Here is a 21,040-nt window from a genome sequence, read left to right on the forward strand (position 1 = left end):
CTTCAGCAAGCTGAGAGTCAGTAAGTTGTAGGAGATGATTAGATGTTCAAACCACCACAGTAATTGCTAGTGAGGCATATAATACAGGTGTATACGGGACGGTGGGGGGGGGGGGTAGCGGGGTAGCGGGGGAGAGAGGGAGGCAAACACGGGGTAGGTTGTCGTTGAGAGAGTTCCTAGTTCCATGCCTTGCACTAGTATACCGATCAAGAAGCGTGATACAGTTCAGGCGAGCACTGTGTGACTGCATAGGTTACGATTATCATCGAAACCAAAAAGAATGCAAAATGCATTGAGGTTTCGATGACTTCAATGCAGTATACATTTGCTTGTTAGTAACCAGAACTAGCTGTTACAATAGAAATGGCCCGAACCACCACTTTGATACAATAACACTATGACATGATAAACACAGGTCAGTCTACTGTACGTGGCAATACACACCTCCACCAACAACAATAGGGGTCTTGTACTCAATGGTATGAATCCACACAACAAGTATGAGAAGTATCCACGATTCCCATAGTTAGATATCATGTAAAAGGATTTTCAGAGTTTAACATCTGGTGACCTCAAATGTGATTTGACCTCACAAGCAATAGGATTATACACACACTCATCCGCCTGCGTGACTGTATAGGTTACGAATATCATCGAATAAAAACAACAATGGTTGAGAACTTTTAGATACGAGATATTCTTACCAAATGGAGTTGTGATACTCACTAACATACCAAGCATAGGATTTATCAAAGCTTGACTTTTGGAATAATCTTATGTGCGAGGACTAAATGCATATAACAATAGATTCTTGCGCTCACTAAAGTGGATATCAATCAAAGCTTTCTTTTTTTGAGTTTATCGTGCTTAACATGATTTCAGACTTTGACCATCTTATAGAACAATAAGTCTCCTTTTCTTTCTACCGTGGATCTACATAACAATAGGTTAATTCAAGATTTATTGTGGGAGTTCAATGAACGTTCACCTTTCCCAATATAGAAAGCACCCGAAAAGTCTTTGAAGGGGTCCACGTATTTGGTATGAGATTCTTGAAAGGTAAATTTGTACAGGGACGTAGCCATGTGGGAGAAGGGGAGCAACTGTCCCCCCCCTTTCAGTGCCGAAAAATGTTAAAAACTTTTGTTTTTTTAGCATGGTATTTTGTCAGTGCTCTTTTGATCTTGAATACTCATCAGCTCCGTTAACTCGATAATAATCGTAGTAACAATCAAGCCTACTGATTCAGCTACTTACTTAGTTTGGCAGATGCAATTAGCTAAATTTAGCCTATAGCCTATTACAAGCCTACAGTTGGACACTGCGTAATAAAATACATATTGCCTACCTAACCGCACTCGATGGAGTGTCACAAACCGTATGCACAACGACGTCGACAACGTTCGTTCTCATCCTTTCTATGATTCGTCCTTATACAACAATTTATGAAGCAAAGCTAGCAATCATACGTGATACGCGCTTCCTATAAATAATTATTACACTGCTAAAACACTGCGATAAAAATATTTGTGTTTAGGCCACTGCACATCTGGCTGTCTTACAAAATATGAAAGTTTATATTGTCCATCAGTTAAGTTCGTCAAATGTATTTTAAGTCCAGACCCCAGACATTAAACAATAAACAAGAATCATCCTACTGGAAAAATTGTAAAAGAGCACTATGTTTGTCTTTCTGATATAATATGTAAAAGAACATGTAAAAGAATTCAAACAGGAAACAAAATCTGTTGATAATATGATATCATATGATAATGATGAAACTGCCCAAACATTGCACCAGATCGCATGTAAGGACCTTCAATTGTTTAAAAATTTCTCAAAGGGGGAGGTAACATCCCCCAAGACCCCTCCCCTTATAAATCGTAAAATGTGCTACTCCCCCCCCCCCCCTTCAAATTCCTGGCTACGTTGCTGCATTTGAAGAGTCCCATATGGAAACTTTAGTCTTTTTTTTTTCGAGCCAGGGCATCACATCATGCATAAACACACAATTAATGTAAAGGTGAGTACATACAATCTGACCAGCATGCACCCACATGAGCACTCCATAACATATCGCATGATTTCTTTCGCCTTTGGTAAGGAATAAAATATAAAAGCGCGGGGGGGGGTGGCGGGTTTTTCCCAAGCGTAGTCATTTAACTTAAATGTTTATAATCCAATGCTTTGATTGAAACATCATTGTTATCATGACAACAACATTTAATTGGGATGATAACGGCAGCAATTAATTGGGATGAACTCCTGAACATCGTCAAATCTAGCATTCCAATAGAAACCGTCAAATTTCAAGTAAGGATGTCCACCTATACAAGAGAAAATGACACACATCAATATGGAATCACCCTGATCATTGAAATTATTAATAAACTTTAGCTATATACTTTAGCATAAATATAGCTATATATATTTTTTTATATATATTTATATATATAAATATATATATATATATATATATATATATATATACAATATATATATATATATATATATATAAATAAATATATATATATATATATATATATATATATATATTTATATTTATATATGTATAGGGAGAGATATATACTATACTGATGATTTTTTGGAAACAGCAGATCCGAAACGAATTTGCGAACGATAACAATTATGACTATATATAAGTAGCTATATTCCGGTTGCCTTTAAGAAAGAACGGTAAACAGCATATCCATAACCAGTAACACCGTGATATCGCTATTTGTTACAGCGCCCCCCCCCCTCCATTCCTATCTTCAGCTTGTCTATCCTGACGTAGCTGCCCTTTGTTGATTGTAACAGGTGGGTCCTTATTGTTTTCATGCAAATATTAAACTAACCTGAATTTATTCCGATATCAAGAGCTATGACAATGGGAACATTCTTATCCTTCACAGATCGCTCTACAGTCTGTCAAGAAGAAGAGAAAACCAGATTGGGCAATTTGTAATTCATCAACGCCTGCAACATAGATTTCATATTTTTCTGAATAGTTTTGTTACATGAAACTATGAGAAGGTATATTGCGTTACACCAATTAAATACATATACAGAGAATACACCTTTGAATAAAGGTGACCTCAAATGACCCTTGAACTCCGCTCAAAGTGATTACCTTGTCCTCACTGGAGATGGAGCTGCATATACTACATATGTATTTCATCCAGTTTACATTTAGAGTTCTCATGTTAACCGTGTTGTTAGACTTTTTGCCTCAGCTGGGCTTTAACTTCTACGAAAAACAATATTTCTCTTAAGGTTGTATCTCGCATACCCAAGATGAAGTTTATTGAGGGTATTGCTACTAAAGTTATCATATTTATAACATTTGTATAATTTAGAATAAAGCAATCCCTAGTTGAAACACTGTACTTTTTGAGTCATAGTGTTTAAAGTCCAAACCATCACACAAATACATCGTACGTACACACATACGACATCGCCATTGCAAATTTAGTCAATAACTGCTTGCCGTGCTTAAATCGGTTCTCTGAGTTGATTATGTTGATATTTGTAGCGTTTCACCACTGTAATACTCGATTAGCTATCAACATTAATGCTTTTCTCAGCGTGATTTAATACAAAATGAAAAAATGTCTGGACAACGATATGTTAACATGTGGGACTAAATCCTTTAACATGTACCATATTTGCAAATCAATGTACACGTTTTGCAAGAAATTGAAACTGTGACCTCTGATGACAGGATAGGCTATAACCTTTGAGCTCACCGAAAACTGTGTGGAAACCATCGTGTAAACTAGAATTTGACCTTGGTGACCTCCACGGGTCTGTGACCAGCACCAAATGAGTGGTTCTTAACGAAGGTAGACCAATGATACAACCGGCAATAAAATAACCCATCGCGCACTTAAATCTGTCAGCCAAAGCAGAGATAATCACACACACACACACACATGTTTGTATTACATTCCAACCGAGGGCCCCATTGTATTTTCCATTGTTCAGATCCACGCACCCTAACCTTAACAATACCCGATACAATAGAATTCTTCCGAGGACGTGGTGATTCTTTAGAAATCACAACCGAGGACCTGGAATTCTTTTGTTCAAGTCCTCGGTCAGATAGAAAAACAAACGCACGCACACGCGCACGCACGCACACCACTCACTCATACAGGTCCTTTACACACGATTAAGACAATGAAGATTCTTTCACGTGTCTGGTAGTAAAACAAAATGTTCTTACCAACACTATGACCGAGGTACATTTGATGGCTTCCAGGATTTCGTCGAACGACAGGTTTTTGACATCGGGCTTGTGTATAGCAACCAAACGATCAGAATCTCTAAATAAGTAAACATGGATGATTATAGACAGTCAAGTTACGTCAAATCAATTATAATAATATGTATGTTGTTTAGTTTTCTTGAAATAGTTGCCACATTTATTTCAAATGTTATTATAATAAAAAACGTCGACGACTAAAAATATCTTAAGAATTTTAAACCCCATGTCCTCCTTTGCAGCTTCTTTCAAATTGATCATTCTTGTATCCAGAAATAATAGTACTACCTTGTTTGTTTGTGTCGACATTTATCTTCTAGATGAGTGGTTCGTTCCTAACCTTTGAGTTAATTAACCCAGCCAGGGGAATGAACCGGTTCCCGCAGTACTTGTGTATCATCATCAAGTACATACTATAATCATGATGTTCGTTTGTACTATCATCATATCAACTTGCCGCCCTGTTCTCGTTTGCGATCAAATGCAATGTTTAAGAAAAGTTACCTAGGAAAGAGCCTGGGCAAGAAAACAAAAGTACTGATCCGTTCTCACCCCCCAGTCCCCTTGCATCGAGACTGTGGCTATGTGCACCATAGTCAGACATGCCCCTTAGAAAGGGAACAGATAGAACACACGATCTTAGTTATACGGCTGAGAAGTGCAACCAACGGTTCCGCGCCATATGTGTTTACTCACTTTGGAACGCCAAGAAGACCACAAGTCATCGTTCTTTATTGTTTTATCAACACAGTATAAACTATTTTACTCCAGCATATAATGACGTTATATGGAAATTTTAGTCAAGTCTGTATATATAGCCAAAATTCTGAGTTTTGAGTGGAGGGGGGGGGGGGCATCAACAATTGAAAGAGGGTCACATTATTCGTGTTCGGTAACTGGTAACACTCCTCCCTCCGTCCCTTCCTCCCTTCCTCCCTTCCCTTCCTCCCTCGTACTACTGAGCGCACTGGATAAGAAAGGCAGGCAAAGATTGTAAAATCTGTAAGCCGAATGTTTGTATCTCTATACAGATATAGTTTGATGGAAGAAATGCAAGTAAACACTAAGGAGAGGTTTTGGTGAACAAACAGTATGCAATTATATGCTGTTCCTTTAGGCATGCATAAATAAACTCTGATATTTTTTAGCCTAGCATTCCAAGTTCCAACCCTTACAATGTAGACTGGATATATCTCATCCGGTATTTATATTTGTTTCTAATATATAAGTACAGTAGTAGGATGGAATGAGTTTTGGTAGGGGGAGGGGGGCGGGGGTAAGAACTTGAAATCTACCTTGTGTTTTTGTATATGTACTTAACCTTATCTATAAAAGACTTTACTAAAGTAATCTCATTTAAACAAGGGATATACAACATTAACCAGTGATTCCTTGCATTTTATTTCAAAAAAATTAGTTTTCGAACACTTCTGTGAAACAATCCTTTTTTTGGCCAAATGTTACAGTATTCTTTACTCAAAAGGCACACAAACAGTAAACTGTCGAGGACGAACATCCTATGCGGTAAACAGTACAGTAAACTGACATGCTGTGTTATAACGTTATGTGTGCATGGGTTTGTTACGCATACGATTGCCTGTGCTCTTCACTGATCTAAATTTGCCACCGAGGTCACGTGATTAATCGGTGTCCCAGTAAACCTCGGTAATGCCAGCGCCCTCAAACCAAAGTCTATGAGCGAGATCGCCTTTAAATTACAGAATAGATGCTCTTTTATGATGGTGGACCAACTACCTTGCAACCGATACTGCTTCAAATTCGTTTGTCACTTAAAGTTATGGATTTAATGGAAATAAAGAAACTTACTCGATGCCACTACTGAAGGCAAGTCCACCTTCTTTGACATCTTCGATAAAGAAACGCTCCCCACTTTTGGTATTCCTCTGCACTAAGTAGGCTGACAGCTCTATGAAGGGATCGCTTAGTTCTGGGTGTGCCATGAACAATTCCGATCTATTGTTCTGAGCGGAAACATAAATGCCATGACGTCGTGATAAAAATATCTCCCCAAATATTGAGTATATGAACAAGGTATACCTCGTTTTGGGGGTCAAGATTTGGCCGGACGATACTCCTGATGTAATTACAATATCGGAATGATGTCGAAGCCTCAAACCATCAGTAGGTGTATGATGCCAGATAATAACAAAATGGACACAAAACGAATCGCCATTCAGCTCAGTGCTAAAAACAGCAGATTAAGTCAACCAAAGATTATGTTTTCTTCAAAAAGTCATAATGTAGTTTTGTTATAAAGGCTACCTGAAATCATTAATTATGAATGACTAAACTTGGAATAGTACATCTTAGTTCCTTCATTCCAATGATTGCACTTATATGTAAACTGTAAAGGTGTTTAACCTGCACCCCCTCCCCTCCCCCACCCACCACTTCGCTCCCCTCTCACACCAATTTATTCGTCATCTTTATATTGAATTCTGCCCCATACTTACCCTCCGTTTCTTCGAGCCAAACAAGCAGTTCATTTCGGCTTCCTAAATGTAAGGACAAAGGAAGTTTACACAACTTTCACGTGGTGTATTGATTGTAGCTTCACTTTGCGTTGATTTTTTTGGCATCAAATGACAGGAACGACCCCTGTATATATATATATATATATATATATATATATATATATATATATATATATATATATATATATATATATATATATATATATATATATTGCAATAAAGAACTCGCTATAACTGTTTTCTGGGCGTTTCAAACACTCGCAGTTATTCTCATTGCATACCGTATATAAGAAATATGCTATGAATGTTCTAACAGCACAAGGGATTAAGTTTGTACTACAGCTGAGCATTTTTACGCGAGTGCGTGTGGGTGTGTGTGCGTGTGTGTCTGTGTTGTATACAGAATGTGATAATTCAATGATCAAGCCAATGTTAACTAAAATGGTTATACCGAGAATACAGACAAAAACATTAAACTTCTTCACGTTCCTCTCCAATTCGTTCCATTCTTCTCCATTTTGAATGAGGTCCTTACGAAACCTAATTGAAAGCTCATTCGGTTTGAATAGGATTAAATAAGTTATTCCAGTAAAACCGATATATGCGTATGAAATACACAAGCACTTACCTCAATACCGTAACACGGCAACAGCAACCATTGGTAAATTGGTGATTGTACAAATTTCATGAATAACTATTCTATATATATATATATATATATATATATATATATCATCTCGGTAATGCCTCTAGTTGAATCTGACTGGAAGGTTCGCATGCTACAAACATATTGATGGCTACCGTATAGACTATCAAATTTCGTTTCGGCTTCCTGTATGTGCATGGTTAATCGATTGAACATGTCAAAAGGTCAAAAATTGTGAAGTTGCACTGTAGGGTGTGTGTGGACATCAGTTTCGAAGACACCACAAACTTACTGATTAACTAAAGGAGAATTAACCAAGCAAATAGACGTGGCGGAAATCAAAAGCTACAGTAGTATAAGTGATACCCTTGTTGGTCCTGTTTTCATTTGTCTCGCTAGTGGCACATGCATGCTGTTATACTACCGCAGTTATTAAAAGCCGTCATTCAAGTTATATACAAGTTGCTCTCGCTCTAAGAAATGTTACTTTCGTTTAAGTCACGAATTGAAAAAAAAAAAGCTTTATTAAACAATTGGCCTATATATATATATATATATATATATATATATATATATATATATATATATATATATATATATATATATATATATATATATATATATATATAAAAATGAAAATCGTAATGAGTTGGAAAATCAAGAACAGTGAAAAAACTTTCAGCCTCCACCGGGATTCGAACCACGGGCCTTCCGCTCTGTACGCGAACACCCTAACCACTAGGCTATATATATATCCTACGTCCTATCAAGGACGTAGGAACCGGGGGGCTGGGGGCGCCACCCCCCAGTGAAAAACATGGGGGCGGAAGTATCATTCCGCCCCCGCTTCGCATGTCAGAAAACCCCTTTTTCATTTCCAAATGAGAAAAAAATCTCATTTGGAGCACCAAATTGCGTCTAAGGCCAGGTGAAAATGCAAAATTATTTACAATATGGAGTGGGTGTTGAAGTGTGCTCTATTGCACCAAATTGCATTTGAGGCCACCTGGAAATGCAAAAAGGCAGCCCCTCCCCTTAGACCCCTCCCCCAGGCCGGCTATCAGTCTTCAGCCACCCCCGCAACACTCAAAAGTACGCTCCTACGCCACTGAATATATGCAGTGCTGTTAAAAAGTTAATAATAGGTGGCGCTATTCGTGAATAAATACTGTCTAACTGGGCTTTCACATCGGGTGGCACGCTCATAATAGAGTCTATATCCATCCGCCCGACTGTTCTTCTATCTCAGGAAAAGTGCCAAAAAGCAGCAGGAGAACATATGCCACCATAAACAATTAGTATAGGTACCGCACCCCAATTAATTGCTCCCATTGCCTTACACACTAAACTCGTCACTTTCCAAGGCCGATAGAGCATAGTTGAGTCAACTGACATGTTCTACCCACCATATTGTAGCTATTGACCTGGGTTATCATAAAACATTCAGACCGTTTAAATTTTAAGTTTATCATAGTGCTCTCCAAAAACACTCAACACAGTAGAGCGCACTTTAGGGCTAATTTCCGACAATGGCTAACCTCTCAGGTGGACGTGAATGTAATGTTTTGACTAGTATACATCAATCTAAAAGTATTTAATAAACACTGCCCTCTGTATTATGAAGTAAATAAATGTCATGCATCATATACAAGATATAGATTGGTTGACAACAAAGAGTAACAGAATAAATCCATCGTTATCATAATAATCGCTCATCTGTTTACTATCTTAAAAACATCACATAGTGAACAACTCAAAGTGTGGTTCGATACCAGCCTACCCAATCACAATTCATTCCTCACTCATGATGCCGTGACGTCATACGAAAATAAAACTACTCGGCGGTAAACACAGAAAAATGGGTACACGCGGCGCGAATAATATAGGACAACCATGTTCTTTGAACCACTATAATTCATCTGTAAACAACAATCTTCCGTAAAATACAAACTTCTTGTGGCTATACATGACCAATGAATAATAGTTTGCCTACAGTGATGTCGGAATGACCGCCGGGGAGTTACGTGGGAAATGGTAAATAAATAAAATTGTTGTCTTATAATAGTAATAGTAATTTTAAAAAAAAGGCATTTCGTTGTAAGAAAATTAATATTCGAACTTGCCAATGGGATACCGAACAGATATGGATGTCGAGATTTGACCATCAGTGCGTGAATTTTGCGGTTATTCGTCATGGCGAACGCAATTAACCGAACCGTCATTCACGATATATTATGTAGAAGGTATAGTGACCGGTCTCGTAAGAGCATGTGACATAATATATTTGGGATCTTTGTCAAAAGAAGAGTTATCAGGGTAGTTGTCTTCGTCCTTCCCCCAATTCCCCCCCCCCCCCCGACACCCCGGTCTCGCACCAACTTCCCAACACCCCTCCCAGCTCAGAAGTTCACTTGTTCCAAGTTATTTGTGCCAGCTAGGCGTGGGCAATGGCCTGAATGTTTATGGAGATGTCCAATTCGCATGCCAAAATATTGAATCAACATATATAACTAGAGGTAGTGTCTTTAAAAAATACTTTTACAAAGACAGCAGCTAATACACATTTTTATTACCGAGATTTTCGGACTCAAAATGACTGCAAACTCATACTGGTGCACTGAGAATAATTCTATCCGGAGCGTAAAGAGACGTGGATGAAGATGTGGAGGCGTAACCCTCCCCTCCCGCCCATGTTTTCAATCTGAATCAACATTTAAATGTATTTAGTTATTAGCACACCCGTTTTTTTTAACCTAATTATGGCTCAGAATGCACAATTTGACGTCTAAACTTGCTTTTGAATGGCATCCATGTTGCTATGTTGTTCTAATGGAGTAAAAAGAACGTTAGCATTTCTAAAATGTTTTTTTTTTTTTTTTGCTTTCTTGTACTATGAAATATCAAGACTAACATTCTGCCTCCTGTCAGCAAATTGTTCTCTACCAAGTTACATACGATTGAGCAATCATCAATGTGACGGGTGCCCGTAGTACCATACACGTTTAGTTCATTGACTAATGCTATGTAGCTAAACAATAGATTTTGTTCGAGATCTTCAACCTGAAAGATAGTTACAGGGTACCGTAGCATAATTCATTCACCATTACTTCTTCGCTCAAATTAGTGGACATACATGCTAAGCTAAGGATATGATGTACTGTACTCGCGTTCATATGCAGGCATCCCTCATCAGGAGCAAAAGGAAAAAAGTGCAGGTGATCCCGAATCCATTGTGTCTTAGTCTAGGTAACCTCCGAGAAACTTTGCGAAAGTGCTGGGATCTGAAAAAGAAAAGATTGATTAACTCAACTGTCGACTGGTTTGTTAACCTAATTTATGCTGCCATGAATCACGGACCAGTATTGTTTTAGGTTTACGAGTAATAATGCTAGTATAATTTCATATTTAGCTTGAACAATTTAGACAATTTAGACAGTACATAGCCTAAGCTACAGTAGGCCTCCTACTACTACTAGTAGTAGCATGGTGACTTCGAAGTTCGGACACTTAAGACTTAAAACACCCCAAAACTAAATCTTCTGGTATAAATCATTTGAAAATATACTTCATAAGGTGGGAGAATTTTGTTATAGTACGATACACGGCCAAACTTTCTTTCCTGCAAACTGTTTTCACGTTGTTTTCCAAGAAGATTCTTCGTGATTGTGGAACTGGTATTTCTTTGCTAGAGTATTGCGAAGTTCGGACACGCAACCCACAGTGTGGCGCTGGTGATAAAATTGGTGGCGCAGTTGCTCTTTCAGTAATTATAACAGACTTCATAGATATTCGTCATTTTATTGACAAATATGTAAGTAATTTCTTGCACGCGGGTCATTTTGGAGAGAAAATAACTGTAGCTTCGTACTTTTTGGTGAAATTTGACTCTTCCTGTAGATATTCATGGTGAAATCGTGTATTTCTTAGGGTGTCCGAACCTCGCAGTATGCCGAACTTCGCAATACTGACTATACTACCAGTACTAACTACTTACATGTTCCCAATAGATATGAAGCTTTAAGCGAAATCTTACTTGGAGTTGGTATTTAATTTTGTAATTTACCAAATTGATAATTGAAGTTTTGTTCTGTACATTGTGTAAAGATTGCTACATCTATCTTCATGCATGTGTTCCTACTCTAGTATTTAGACTCTAACTTACGTAAGTACTAGTACTTCTTCATTGCTGTAGCATGGTGGGCTCATAATTGACGCACTTAAGGATTTGATCAACGATGTCTATCAAGGAAAAATCCAAATCACTCAACTTACGTGATTTTCATATGTGTAGTTCCTCCGAAATGTTATGATCTCAAAATATTCAAGGTTCTGTGCTTATGCACCGTACAATTGAGCAGAATTTGACCACAAAATGTCTGCCATGTCAAGTTCTTTCATACCCCTAAATTGACACATTTGTCAATAAGCTAACTGTAGTGTAGGCATTAGTATACATCCATTGACTTTATATGCTGTTTGCTATGCTCCGAGCCTCTAAGCTCAGACAGGTCAGGTCCCAGAGAGTAGTGTTATCATATTGAGGTTATGTTGGTTATTTTTATGGTGTAAGATTTCCAAATGCCCAAAAAACGTGCAAAACTGGGGGGAGGGTGTTAAAAGCTTAAAAAATACCACAATTTGGTTAGCAAATAGCTGAAATGGATTCAAACTCATGAAATATGTAATTCTGCTTGACTGCAAAAAGTTTAGGTGGCCTGCTGTATCTTTGCTAGTAATAATTGAAGGTGCGTCAATTACGGGGTGCGTCAATTATGAAGCCTTAACTGTACTACTAGTACTACCTAGGCTAGTACTGTACTAAGTATAATAACTTGTGCCAGTAGAAGAAAAAAAATATTCCCATTACTCAAATACAATATGGTGGTATGAGTAATTTCTAAGCTGTGCATTAGCTTGGTAACAAACTGCTTATGGTAACTCGTGCTCAAGTTCCAACAAGCATTTTTCATACCAACATTATTTTGTGTCGCTGAGACATTTAATTGCCTACCTGAACACGGTGCAGTTAACGACTTCAACAAATTATGCAACCATCTCTTCTCAATGTTTGGACGGTTAGATTTAAAGTACTTCATGTTCCAAAAGTATATGTATATATCATTTTTTGGGTTTCAAAACTTTGCTAGCAACACTTATATGAAGTTAGATCATATGTAATAAATGTTCAGTGCTTCCAAGAGTATGGATTACTGTAAAACAAATACAGTTTTCTCCTTTTCATACAGGACAAGGTTATTCCCCATCCCTCCCCCCCCCCTCCCCTCTTACCACCCAACTTCCCTTGCCTCAACTAATCGCAAGGTGTTGTACAAGAATTAATATAACTGGAGGTTGGAGTCGCATCTCCTGCAGTCTGAACTTTAAAAGCCCGATAACGGACAAGTGGATTAACAATGGGAGAAGAAAAGGAAACGGAAGACATCACTCTGGATAGTCAACCGAACCCAATCAACTCAACAAACATCTTCTCCAAAGTGTTTTTCTGGTAAATAATTTACTCTTGTATTCTATTCACATATATAGCTTCTGCATACCCCTCACCTGGTATATATGTGCTATCAGGGGGGCCACAGCTCTAAGCCTCTGGTCGATTCAGTGGCTCGGGTAAAGCTCGGGCAAAATATGGCACGCAGAAACATAATCCCAAGTTTGTTATATATATGCCGTAAAGCAAATTGAAAAATTTAAACAGGGGGCTCTGTAACAAACTAGAGCAGGGCTTCACAAGAACTATGGCAGAAAGCCAACGTGCCATTGCTGTTTGCAGAGGTGGCCCCGAAAAAAAATGCCTCGCCGACGGAGAAAGTTTGCCGCCATGCCCTATATATGATTTGCTGTCGGTTCCCTGTACATTGCGAGTAGTACACTTAAGTTACACTATAGAGTAACCCAAAACTCTCTAGGGGAGATTTTGTTTGATTCATCCTTCACAATGCAGTAGCTTGATTTTGCCACTTTTTTCAGCTTCTCAAGAGTTTTGGCGTAAATCTATATACATACAGTGCAAACATAAATATTGTTGAGATTGTTCTTTATGCTTCCTTTACAAGGACATTGCTATTTGATGTTCGTTTTACTTCCACACATTAAGTCGATGGGAGTTCTCCATAGAGTTAACTGTATGCAAGGGAAATCACACCATAAAATCCCATTGCGTGAAACTTGACTTGCTTTAGTCTATTTAGGTTCCGGTACTCAGCTATATGCTGGGGGGGGGGGGGATGTTAATACGAGAACCCCTTAATAGAAAATGTAACCTCTTCTTTGGAAACGATATATGTCAACAATTAATTCAAAAAGTAGTGATGTATCATGTCATACGGCACATACCACGTAAGGAAAGGGGGGGGGGGTGATTATTACTAATATGTGCGTACAGGACTTTCAAGGTAAAAGTTGCTTTAGGCTGCGCTGTACACTGCATATCAACTACGTGAGCTTTGAAAGTTTTTGGCATATATCCGATCCACTAAGATGATGTAAGAATTGCGGCTGACCAAAAATGCTGTCGGTGCCCTTCCTCAGATTCAGTTTTGCGGTCATGCCCTTCCTATTTGCCCTGATGCCCTTCACAGTTGGAACCTACCAATGGTATATTTTTTGCCATGTCCTCTTTGATGCTTGTGTCAAAGCCCTGTTAGAGTATGGGCAATCTTATCCTATACCAGCCTACACCCCATTCCATATATACTGTATATATAGAGAGTCAATTCAGTAAACAAAAAGGGTATGCCAGTGCAGTGAAGATGACATGCTCTTCTGCTTGCATCAAGTCTTAGAGATACATCTATCTACACTCCACATTGATAAAACTACCAAACCAGAACATAGAGTGCAAATACAACCCAAAATTGAAATGTTGTAAAAGAGCAAATGTCGGTTTCAAACCCCCTACCCCTCCACTCCGCTCTCCCTACCCCTCCACCACGTGGCCCTCCTGTAGTTCAGTTTGAAAATGTCACCAGCTGTAAGGGACACTTTGAAGGTGTAAAACCCTATATGATTGGCAGAAATTCAAATGGAGTTCTGCATGCCCACATATGATTTGAAAGTGTCATAAAGTCTACAGATATCATAATACCGCAGGGCTATAAACAAACAAAATTAATGTACTGGTACGTATGTCACTTTTTGTATCTATAGTTATAAAATTAATTAATTAACTGACTGACTCTACAGGGCTACCACAGTTTTAGATATTGAGTCTGTAAATTTGTTTTATTTAATTTGCTATATAGCAGGGTATTAAAAAAAGGATAATGTACTGGTATGTTAGTTTTTGGTATAGATATATTAAAATTGACTTACTGGCTCTACAGGGATACAACAGTTTCAGATATTGAGTCTACATTACTTTGCTACATATCTCATTAATAAATTAATGCAAACTCATAATGCTGTAGCTGATAGTGAAAGAAATAGTCTACCAAGCCTACTGTACTTCTTGTTCTTTTTATTTTTCTCCTTTTTGTGTGTTTTTTTATTAAAAATTTGGTAGTGCTACTTTCCTTCTTTGGTTCATAAGTTTTGCATTGGCCAATGGTAAACTTAACTCAAATTCGGATGAGCTGTTCTGCAAAGTGATAACAAAAACTACAGCACTGTAATGTTTGCAGCCAAACCCCTCCCTCCCCCTCTCCCCCCCAACTCTCCCCTGCACATTTCTTGGATGATGAATGCCTATATATATGTGACTTTCAAACAGACTATATAGACAATTTCCATCCACAGTACAGTACTTAGCCTATGGGAACAAGTCTAGACATTGCTAGATTTTGAAAGTAAAAATTCGGCCATGTTATAATCACTAACTTTAGGCTGAATTTAGGCAGATTTTTAATCCAGATAAGGATGGGGAGAACTTTAATCTTGAAATTTTTTCGCTTTCTCTTCATTCAATTGCGCAGAAAGGGAATTATATGTGCATTTACTGTGCTAACATAATTCTTCAATGTCAGTTATATTGAACTGAAATATAGCATATCTTCAACTTTGAAGTGCCCACTTTGGAACACACAAATGTTATAATTTTACATACATTCCAAAAAAGAGATAAAAGATTCCACAAACTTAGTTTGATCTTGATATGACGGTATTAGAGCAAGAAATTTGATTGTGACTTATCAAGTCAACACATAGAAAGGTCTTGTCTGAATCGTTTACTGTTTATTCAGTCTGACATTTGACATGCCATAACTTACCTGTCTCCACATACTTGTGTCACTCTGTCCCAAGCTTGGCGCAACAGACTGATTTCTCCCACAATGCATCATCGCCTTGTACTTTTTTTTCCTTTACGACTTTCGAACATGTCCATCGTTGTTTTCTTCCTTAATTCGATCTGTTTTCGTTCCGTTTTTGTAACAGCTGGCTGTTTCCGCTCTTCAAGTACGGTTATAAGAATACCTTGGAGAGACACAACCTTTACCAGACGGTTCCTCAAGATTCATCACAACTGCTTGCAAATAAGTTAATACAGTGAGTTAATTATCACATATTTACTGACATGTATAAAAGTTCTATCTGTAGCAAAATTGGTACTATGGTTTAGGATGGGACAGTTTTCAGTGGGGGGGGGGGAAGGGGGGCTGGGAATAATTTCTTACCACATTGTTTTGAAATGAGATAATACTTGGGAAGCCCAAATCTCTTATCCTTGATGGCACCATCTGTTTGTGTGTACCTGCCATTTATGCATTTGAAGAACCACTGATTTGTAAAATTTTCGGCAAATGTTGTAAACACAAAAATCAGATTTGGTTTTCATCTGGCTAATGACCTAGTTGTTTACTTTCAAATTCAGATTGCACTGTAACTAAATCCCTCAATTTTGTGATAAATTGGCATTGCCCCATGTTGCTTTGGAGATACTGAAATCAAACAAACTTAGTCGGAGGCCTATGGTCCATCCGAAAGAGGAGTTTTTACCGGCCCGAACCTGATATGCTATTCACGGCATCCCTCCTACAGTGCACACGTATAATAGTTGATTTTTGTCTCGTTAATTTTTTTTCGCTATATTTATTTGGTGGGCCAGAAATGCTGTTCCCAAAAACCCCATCAGGGTAAAGACCTGGTTGTCTGAGGGACAAACAAGAAAGAAAAGCCTTCAAAATTTTTCCCTCACATAGTAAGTTCTGTACTTCAAATATCATACACGGTACAAAGTTTTTATCAAAGTCAGCAGCAAGTACACTGGGTGCTGAATAAAATTGTTATCAAAGTCGGCAGCATTTTCAGTAGTTGCTGAATTTCACAGCTCCTCTGAAGACGTATTGTAACCTGTGTTATTTGATTGATTGTGCTATCGGCAAACATTCTTGTTTGCACAGATGATTTTGGAACCGTCTAGGTGTCGTAATAGACCACAATAGTCATCCATTCACTGAAGTAGAGTAATGTACTTTGGTGCATTTTATGATTGAAGGGTACCTCCCCCTCTTTCACCAAATGGAGACCGATTGAAATTTTGATGAGCCACTCAAGTACTGTACATCGAAGATACCAGTGAGAGTACCTATTATTTCTAAAGCTAAAATACATTTGCTCTGTATTCGTTTTTTTTGTTGTTGTTGCAGTTTTTGTTTTGTTTTTGTAATTTGTAAACAAGATTATGTACAGCAGATTCCTTGTTATTGTTTTAGTGAGATCTTTGTCATATCGAAACATTTGTGTGTTTAGACTTCAGTTAGTCCAATTTTCATCAAATAAATTTTCCACCGTCTGTGATGGAGAAGAGGACAGAATTTTAAAGGCATTCAGTGTCCAGCAAACAAACTGTATGTACAGTATGTATGTGTGTGTATGTAGGTGTGTGTGTGGGTATGCGTGTGTTTGCATGTGTCTGTGTGTATGTGACACCTTGACTTGTAAACACGATATCACAAGAACTAAAAGTTGCCTGAACTTGAATCTTCGTAGGTACAGTAGGTAGCACTTGGTTTACAATACGTGGTTTTTATCTACAGTAAGACAGCTGTTTCAATACAACAGATGAGCAATGCACATGTTGTGGAATTCTCTCTAATTTCTTAGTTCCCATTTAATGTAATATTTAACTGCATTTGCCATCAGCTTGGAATGTTGTACCCTAGTTGTGGATTGGATACAGCTTTCACTGAGACTATATTTGTTTTTTCTTCTTCTTCTTATTTTGTGTTCACCACATTGTCTGAAAGACAGTGCCTCACCACTTATTTAACTCCCACTTTATATTTATTTGCACTACACCCATGTTTATATCACTCCCAAGAAACAGCAGGGGTCGTTTGTCCGGGGTGTCACCGCCTCTTCTTGACATTGCTCCTTCTCAGAGTTGCTGTCATTAAATATCAATCGCTGTGTGTTGAAACTTTTACCGAACAACAATGAAATATGCCGGGTGAAAGAAATAGTCTTCATTCAATTTTGACAGATCTTTAGTCCGATACTTCAAGGAACTCCCGCAGCGTCAAGTTTGACAGTTTTTGATCTAGAATGAATCAAGTTAAATAGAGCGTCACAAATTCTGTAACTTGCTTAAGTTTATACTTCGTGGGGAGACACAAAACCAGGCTGTTACTCTAGGTGGCTATATTATCGTCTTCCATCAAAATATGTGACAAAGATTTCACCTTCATCAAATTCCAGCTTTCTCGTAGATCTTCCGAGTACCTCCACAATCGAGTACATTTGGTAATCCAAACACAGTTTAAGAATTTCCTACTTTAATGTGCCGTTTAAAGCGGCATTTTAACTTGTAATTGATCAATATTCCAATGCTGGTCCATAGTCAAATCACTTTTTAAGAAAGTAGTTCATTAAATTCAGGGTTTCCTTTTGCTATTCATTTTTGTGAGGTGGCCACTTCTCTGTGTTTTTAGGGACCACCTCGCAGAAATATTACTCACATCCCTGCATTACTGTAGTCAGAGAAAGAATAAAAAATATCGCAATGATTGCAATCCAACTATTTTAACCCATGATGCCATCATCTGATATGGCTGTGAGCCTGTGAACACTAAATATATAGCAACAAATAGAAGTTCTTCTGCCTATTTGACACAGCCTTTTAGCTAACTGATTGTTTGCATGATTGACGTTCTAACAAAATTTTCCGAGCGGCCTTGCCCCTAGAACCCCATCCCCCCTCCCCCTTCATGTATGCTCATGCACTCCAATGTCACAAACCAGTTACCACCCCTCACACGAGAAACTCCAGGGGATGTTCAGTTAAGCATAGTTTCAGACACATCAGATCTAGTGGAAATGTACTTTGTTGCCTTGCTTACCTGTCTCCCCACAATCTCAGCCTTCGAAGCTAAAATGAAGTGGCAACATTTTGTTAACCCTGTATGCCTTTCAGCGAGTGGTCTCTGACAGTCATTGACCCTTCTTCTGGTTCTACAACGTGTGTGCTTTCTTATGGACATCCCCCCCCCCCCCAATTTTATTGGCCCACAGCCATCTTTTTATGACCCATTTTGACAGGTTCCATCATTGTCACATTAAATTATGTCATTAGCCCTGCCTGTCGGTAATGAATGAGGGAGCAAATGTGACACATTTTGATGAACTGAACGCTGATAAGAAACCATGCAGAATGAATGTGTTGACATTCAACAGTTGTACAGAATGGTACTTCATGATAACAGAGTATGCTAGCCATTTATAAAGAGAGGGGGAATAAAATGGTAATGCATTTGGCCAATCAAAAGTTTTTTTTCTGAAATTGCAACTTGGAAAGATGCTTTCTTTAACCCTATTGAATGACATATCACTGTAAGCATATATTGTATAGACTACTCCATAGAGAAGTTTGTCTTCAAAGACTAAACGCCACAGATAAATATGAAAAATCAACATTACTCCGATACTGCCTCCAGTACATGCACTCTCCCTTGGAATATACCTAGCTTCCAACAATACATCATTTTCTTGAACCTCCCTTATATCCTACCCCAGTTGAGGTCTTTGCCCTTCCAGATTTCCCTCATGTTATATTGATTGGAGTGGGTATGAAGTAAATCCCCCCCCCCCCAAAAAAATATAGCAACTTTGGGTCATTTGTAGTCAGATCATCGAAAGGGATTTCATAAAATGTTGAGTGAACGTTGTTTACCAGTATTTATTGTAAAGTAGTGAATTTTTTTCACCGTGTCACTGTACTTTGAGTAAGAAGGTCAGATTGTGTTGAATGCTTCTCCAGGTATAATATCGTGCATTATGTGCTGGCAGAAGATTCTCGTAAGGTTTCAAGTAAGCACTGATTAATAAACCAGATGAGTGGGTACTCCTGCACTGTACAGTACTAATACAGTAGGTTCAACGATAAAATACTTCAAGAGATAACTGGAGATCATTTATAGATTCACAAATTTAGTACCTGTACAGTATGTCAGTGGTTACCAAACTATGGGTGAATTTAAGCCCAGTAATTAGCCAGTGTTTTGGGGGGTGGGGGGAAGGGACGGGGGAAAAGGGAATGGTACTGCTGTTGTTATGGTAGAAACCGGGGGGGAGGGATGGGGGAAAAGGGAATGGCATTGCTGTTGTTATGGTAGAAACCAAAGATGGATTCATTGAGTTTGGTTTTCCTACCGTGCTCTAATAATGCTATAAAATGTATATAAGCAGTAGAAGGTATGTTGTGCAAGTGGCTGGGAATGTTAGTAGGGGTTACATTACTTACTCCTACTGTATTTTAATGTCGACGATTACATTTTTTCATTCTTCTGGTAAAGTTTTAATTACTACGCCATTTTTAAATATTTGCCTGTCTGGCTTTTCATATCTGCAATTATAGTGCAATTAGGTTTACAGTGTGCTTCCCCCCCCCCCCCGCCTCCCAGCACCCCCTATCTTTCTGTCATTCTCTGCCACACCTTCCTTTCCATTGATTTTTCTGTGTTGCCACTCCTTTAATAGCATTCAACAGTTGAGTAAGTACTGTCTGAGCACTACCAGTACTTACAAACTCTGTGTTTTGGTGACATTTTCTTCACACCTCGGTATATAGCATTCATAACAAGGTTACTGGCCTACTTTTATGTAACTCGTTTCAAATTTAAAAACATTTACTAGCAACTTAAAGTTTTGTTTTAATAAGTTGAAGATACAATTACTGCCTCAGTAAAAGTCTCAATGTGTGTTTGCCAAATTTTAACTTCAACCTTTCCAGCTTACTGCCCTAAAAGCTCAGTGAAAATAACACTGTTCTATGCAGTTTTCATATTAATTATTATTAATATTTATTGAGTTATCTGTCATTAAACATTTTGAGCTGAATAAAATTTGTTATTCGTAATTATGTTATATACACTGGACATAGGAGAGATTGGTTAGGTTTGTTGCACAGAACACCATCTTTGGGCCAATTAATAAACCTGATATGGCTAGTGCATGGTGTTTTAATATATATATATATATACTGTATATATATATTTATATTTATATATATATATATACTGTTATACCTACTGTACCACTTTTGTTGTTTTACGTTCACTTTTCTGCAAAGTAATTTAGGCTGTTACCCGTTGATGCTCTGTAGTGATTTGGGAGGTATTTGGTTACAATATTTATCTTCTTAATTTGAGGTATATACCGTAAACAGTTCCAGAGCTGATTTTG

At 38.0% G+C, this 21,040-nt stretch overlaps 2 protein-coding genes across 2 annotated transcripts in view; one reads left to right on the forward strand and one right to left on the reverse strand.

Moving 5' to 3' along the window:
* Positions 1–1,591: 1,591 nt before the first annotated feature.
* Positions 1,592–7,546, reverse strand: LOC139974990 (uncharacterized). The gene is made up of 6 exons (XM_071982567.1): positions 7,391–7,546; positions 6,742–6,783; positions 6,095–6,249; positions 4,229–4,328; positions 2,859–2,928; positions 1,592–2,327 (listed from the first exon to the last, which is right to left on the reverse strand). The coding sequence occupies exons 1-6, from the start codon at positions 7,448–7,450 to the stop codon at positions 2,224–2,226; spliced, it is 531 nt and encodes a 176-aa protein (XP_071838668.1). The 5' UTR covers positions 7,451–7,546; the 3' UTR covers positions 1,592–2,223.
* Positions 7,547–10,556: 3,010 nt separating this feature from the next.
* LOC139974847 (ATP-binding cassette sub-family C member 4-like) overlaps positions 10,557–21,040 on the forward strand; it is a 50,005-nt gene continuing 39,521 nt past the window's right edge. The window contains exons 1-3 of the mRNA XM_071982322.1: positions 10,557–10,727; positions 12,655–12,914; positions 15,797–15,907. Coding sequence (XP_071838423.1) covers positions 12,823–12,914; positions 15,797–15,907 — 203 coding nt within the window. The 5' untranslated portion in view covers positions 10,557–10,727; positions 12,655–12,822. The remainder of the gene's footprint in view (positions 10,728–12,654; positions 12,915–15,796; positions 15,908–21,040) is intronic.

This window comes from Apostichopus japonicus, chromosome 10 (genome assembly GCF_037975245.1).
Source record: "Apostichopus japonicus isolate 1M-3 chromosome 10, ASM3797524v1, whole genome shotgun sequence".
NCBI classification, from domain to species: domain Eukaryota; kingdom Metazoa; phylum Echinodermata; class Holothuroidea; order Aspidochirotida; family Stichopodidae; genus Apostichopus; species Apostichopus japonicus.

What these genes read in the sequence shown, in the direction of transcription:
- LOC139974990 (XM_071982567.1), bottom strand. Translation starts at nt 7,450, where the DNA reads ATGAAATTTGTACAATCACCAATTTACCAATGGTTGCTGTTGCCGTGT. An exon ending in TTGGCTCGAAGAAACGGAGG is followed by an intron (nt 6,250 to 6,741) that starts GTAAGTATGGGG and finishes GTTTCCGCTCAG; the next exon opens with AACAATAGATCGGAATTGTT. An exon ending in GCCTTCAGTAGTGGCATCGA is followed by an intron (nt 4,329 to 6,094) that starts GTAAGTTTCTTT and finishes TTACTTATTTAG; the next exon opens with AGATTCTGATCGTTTGGTTG.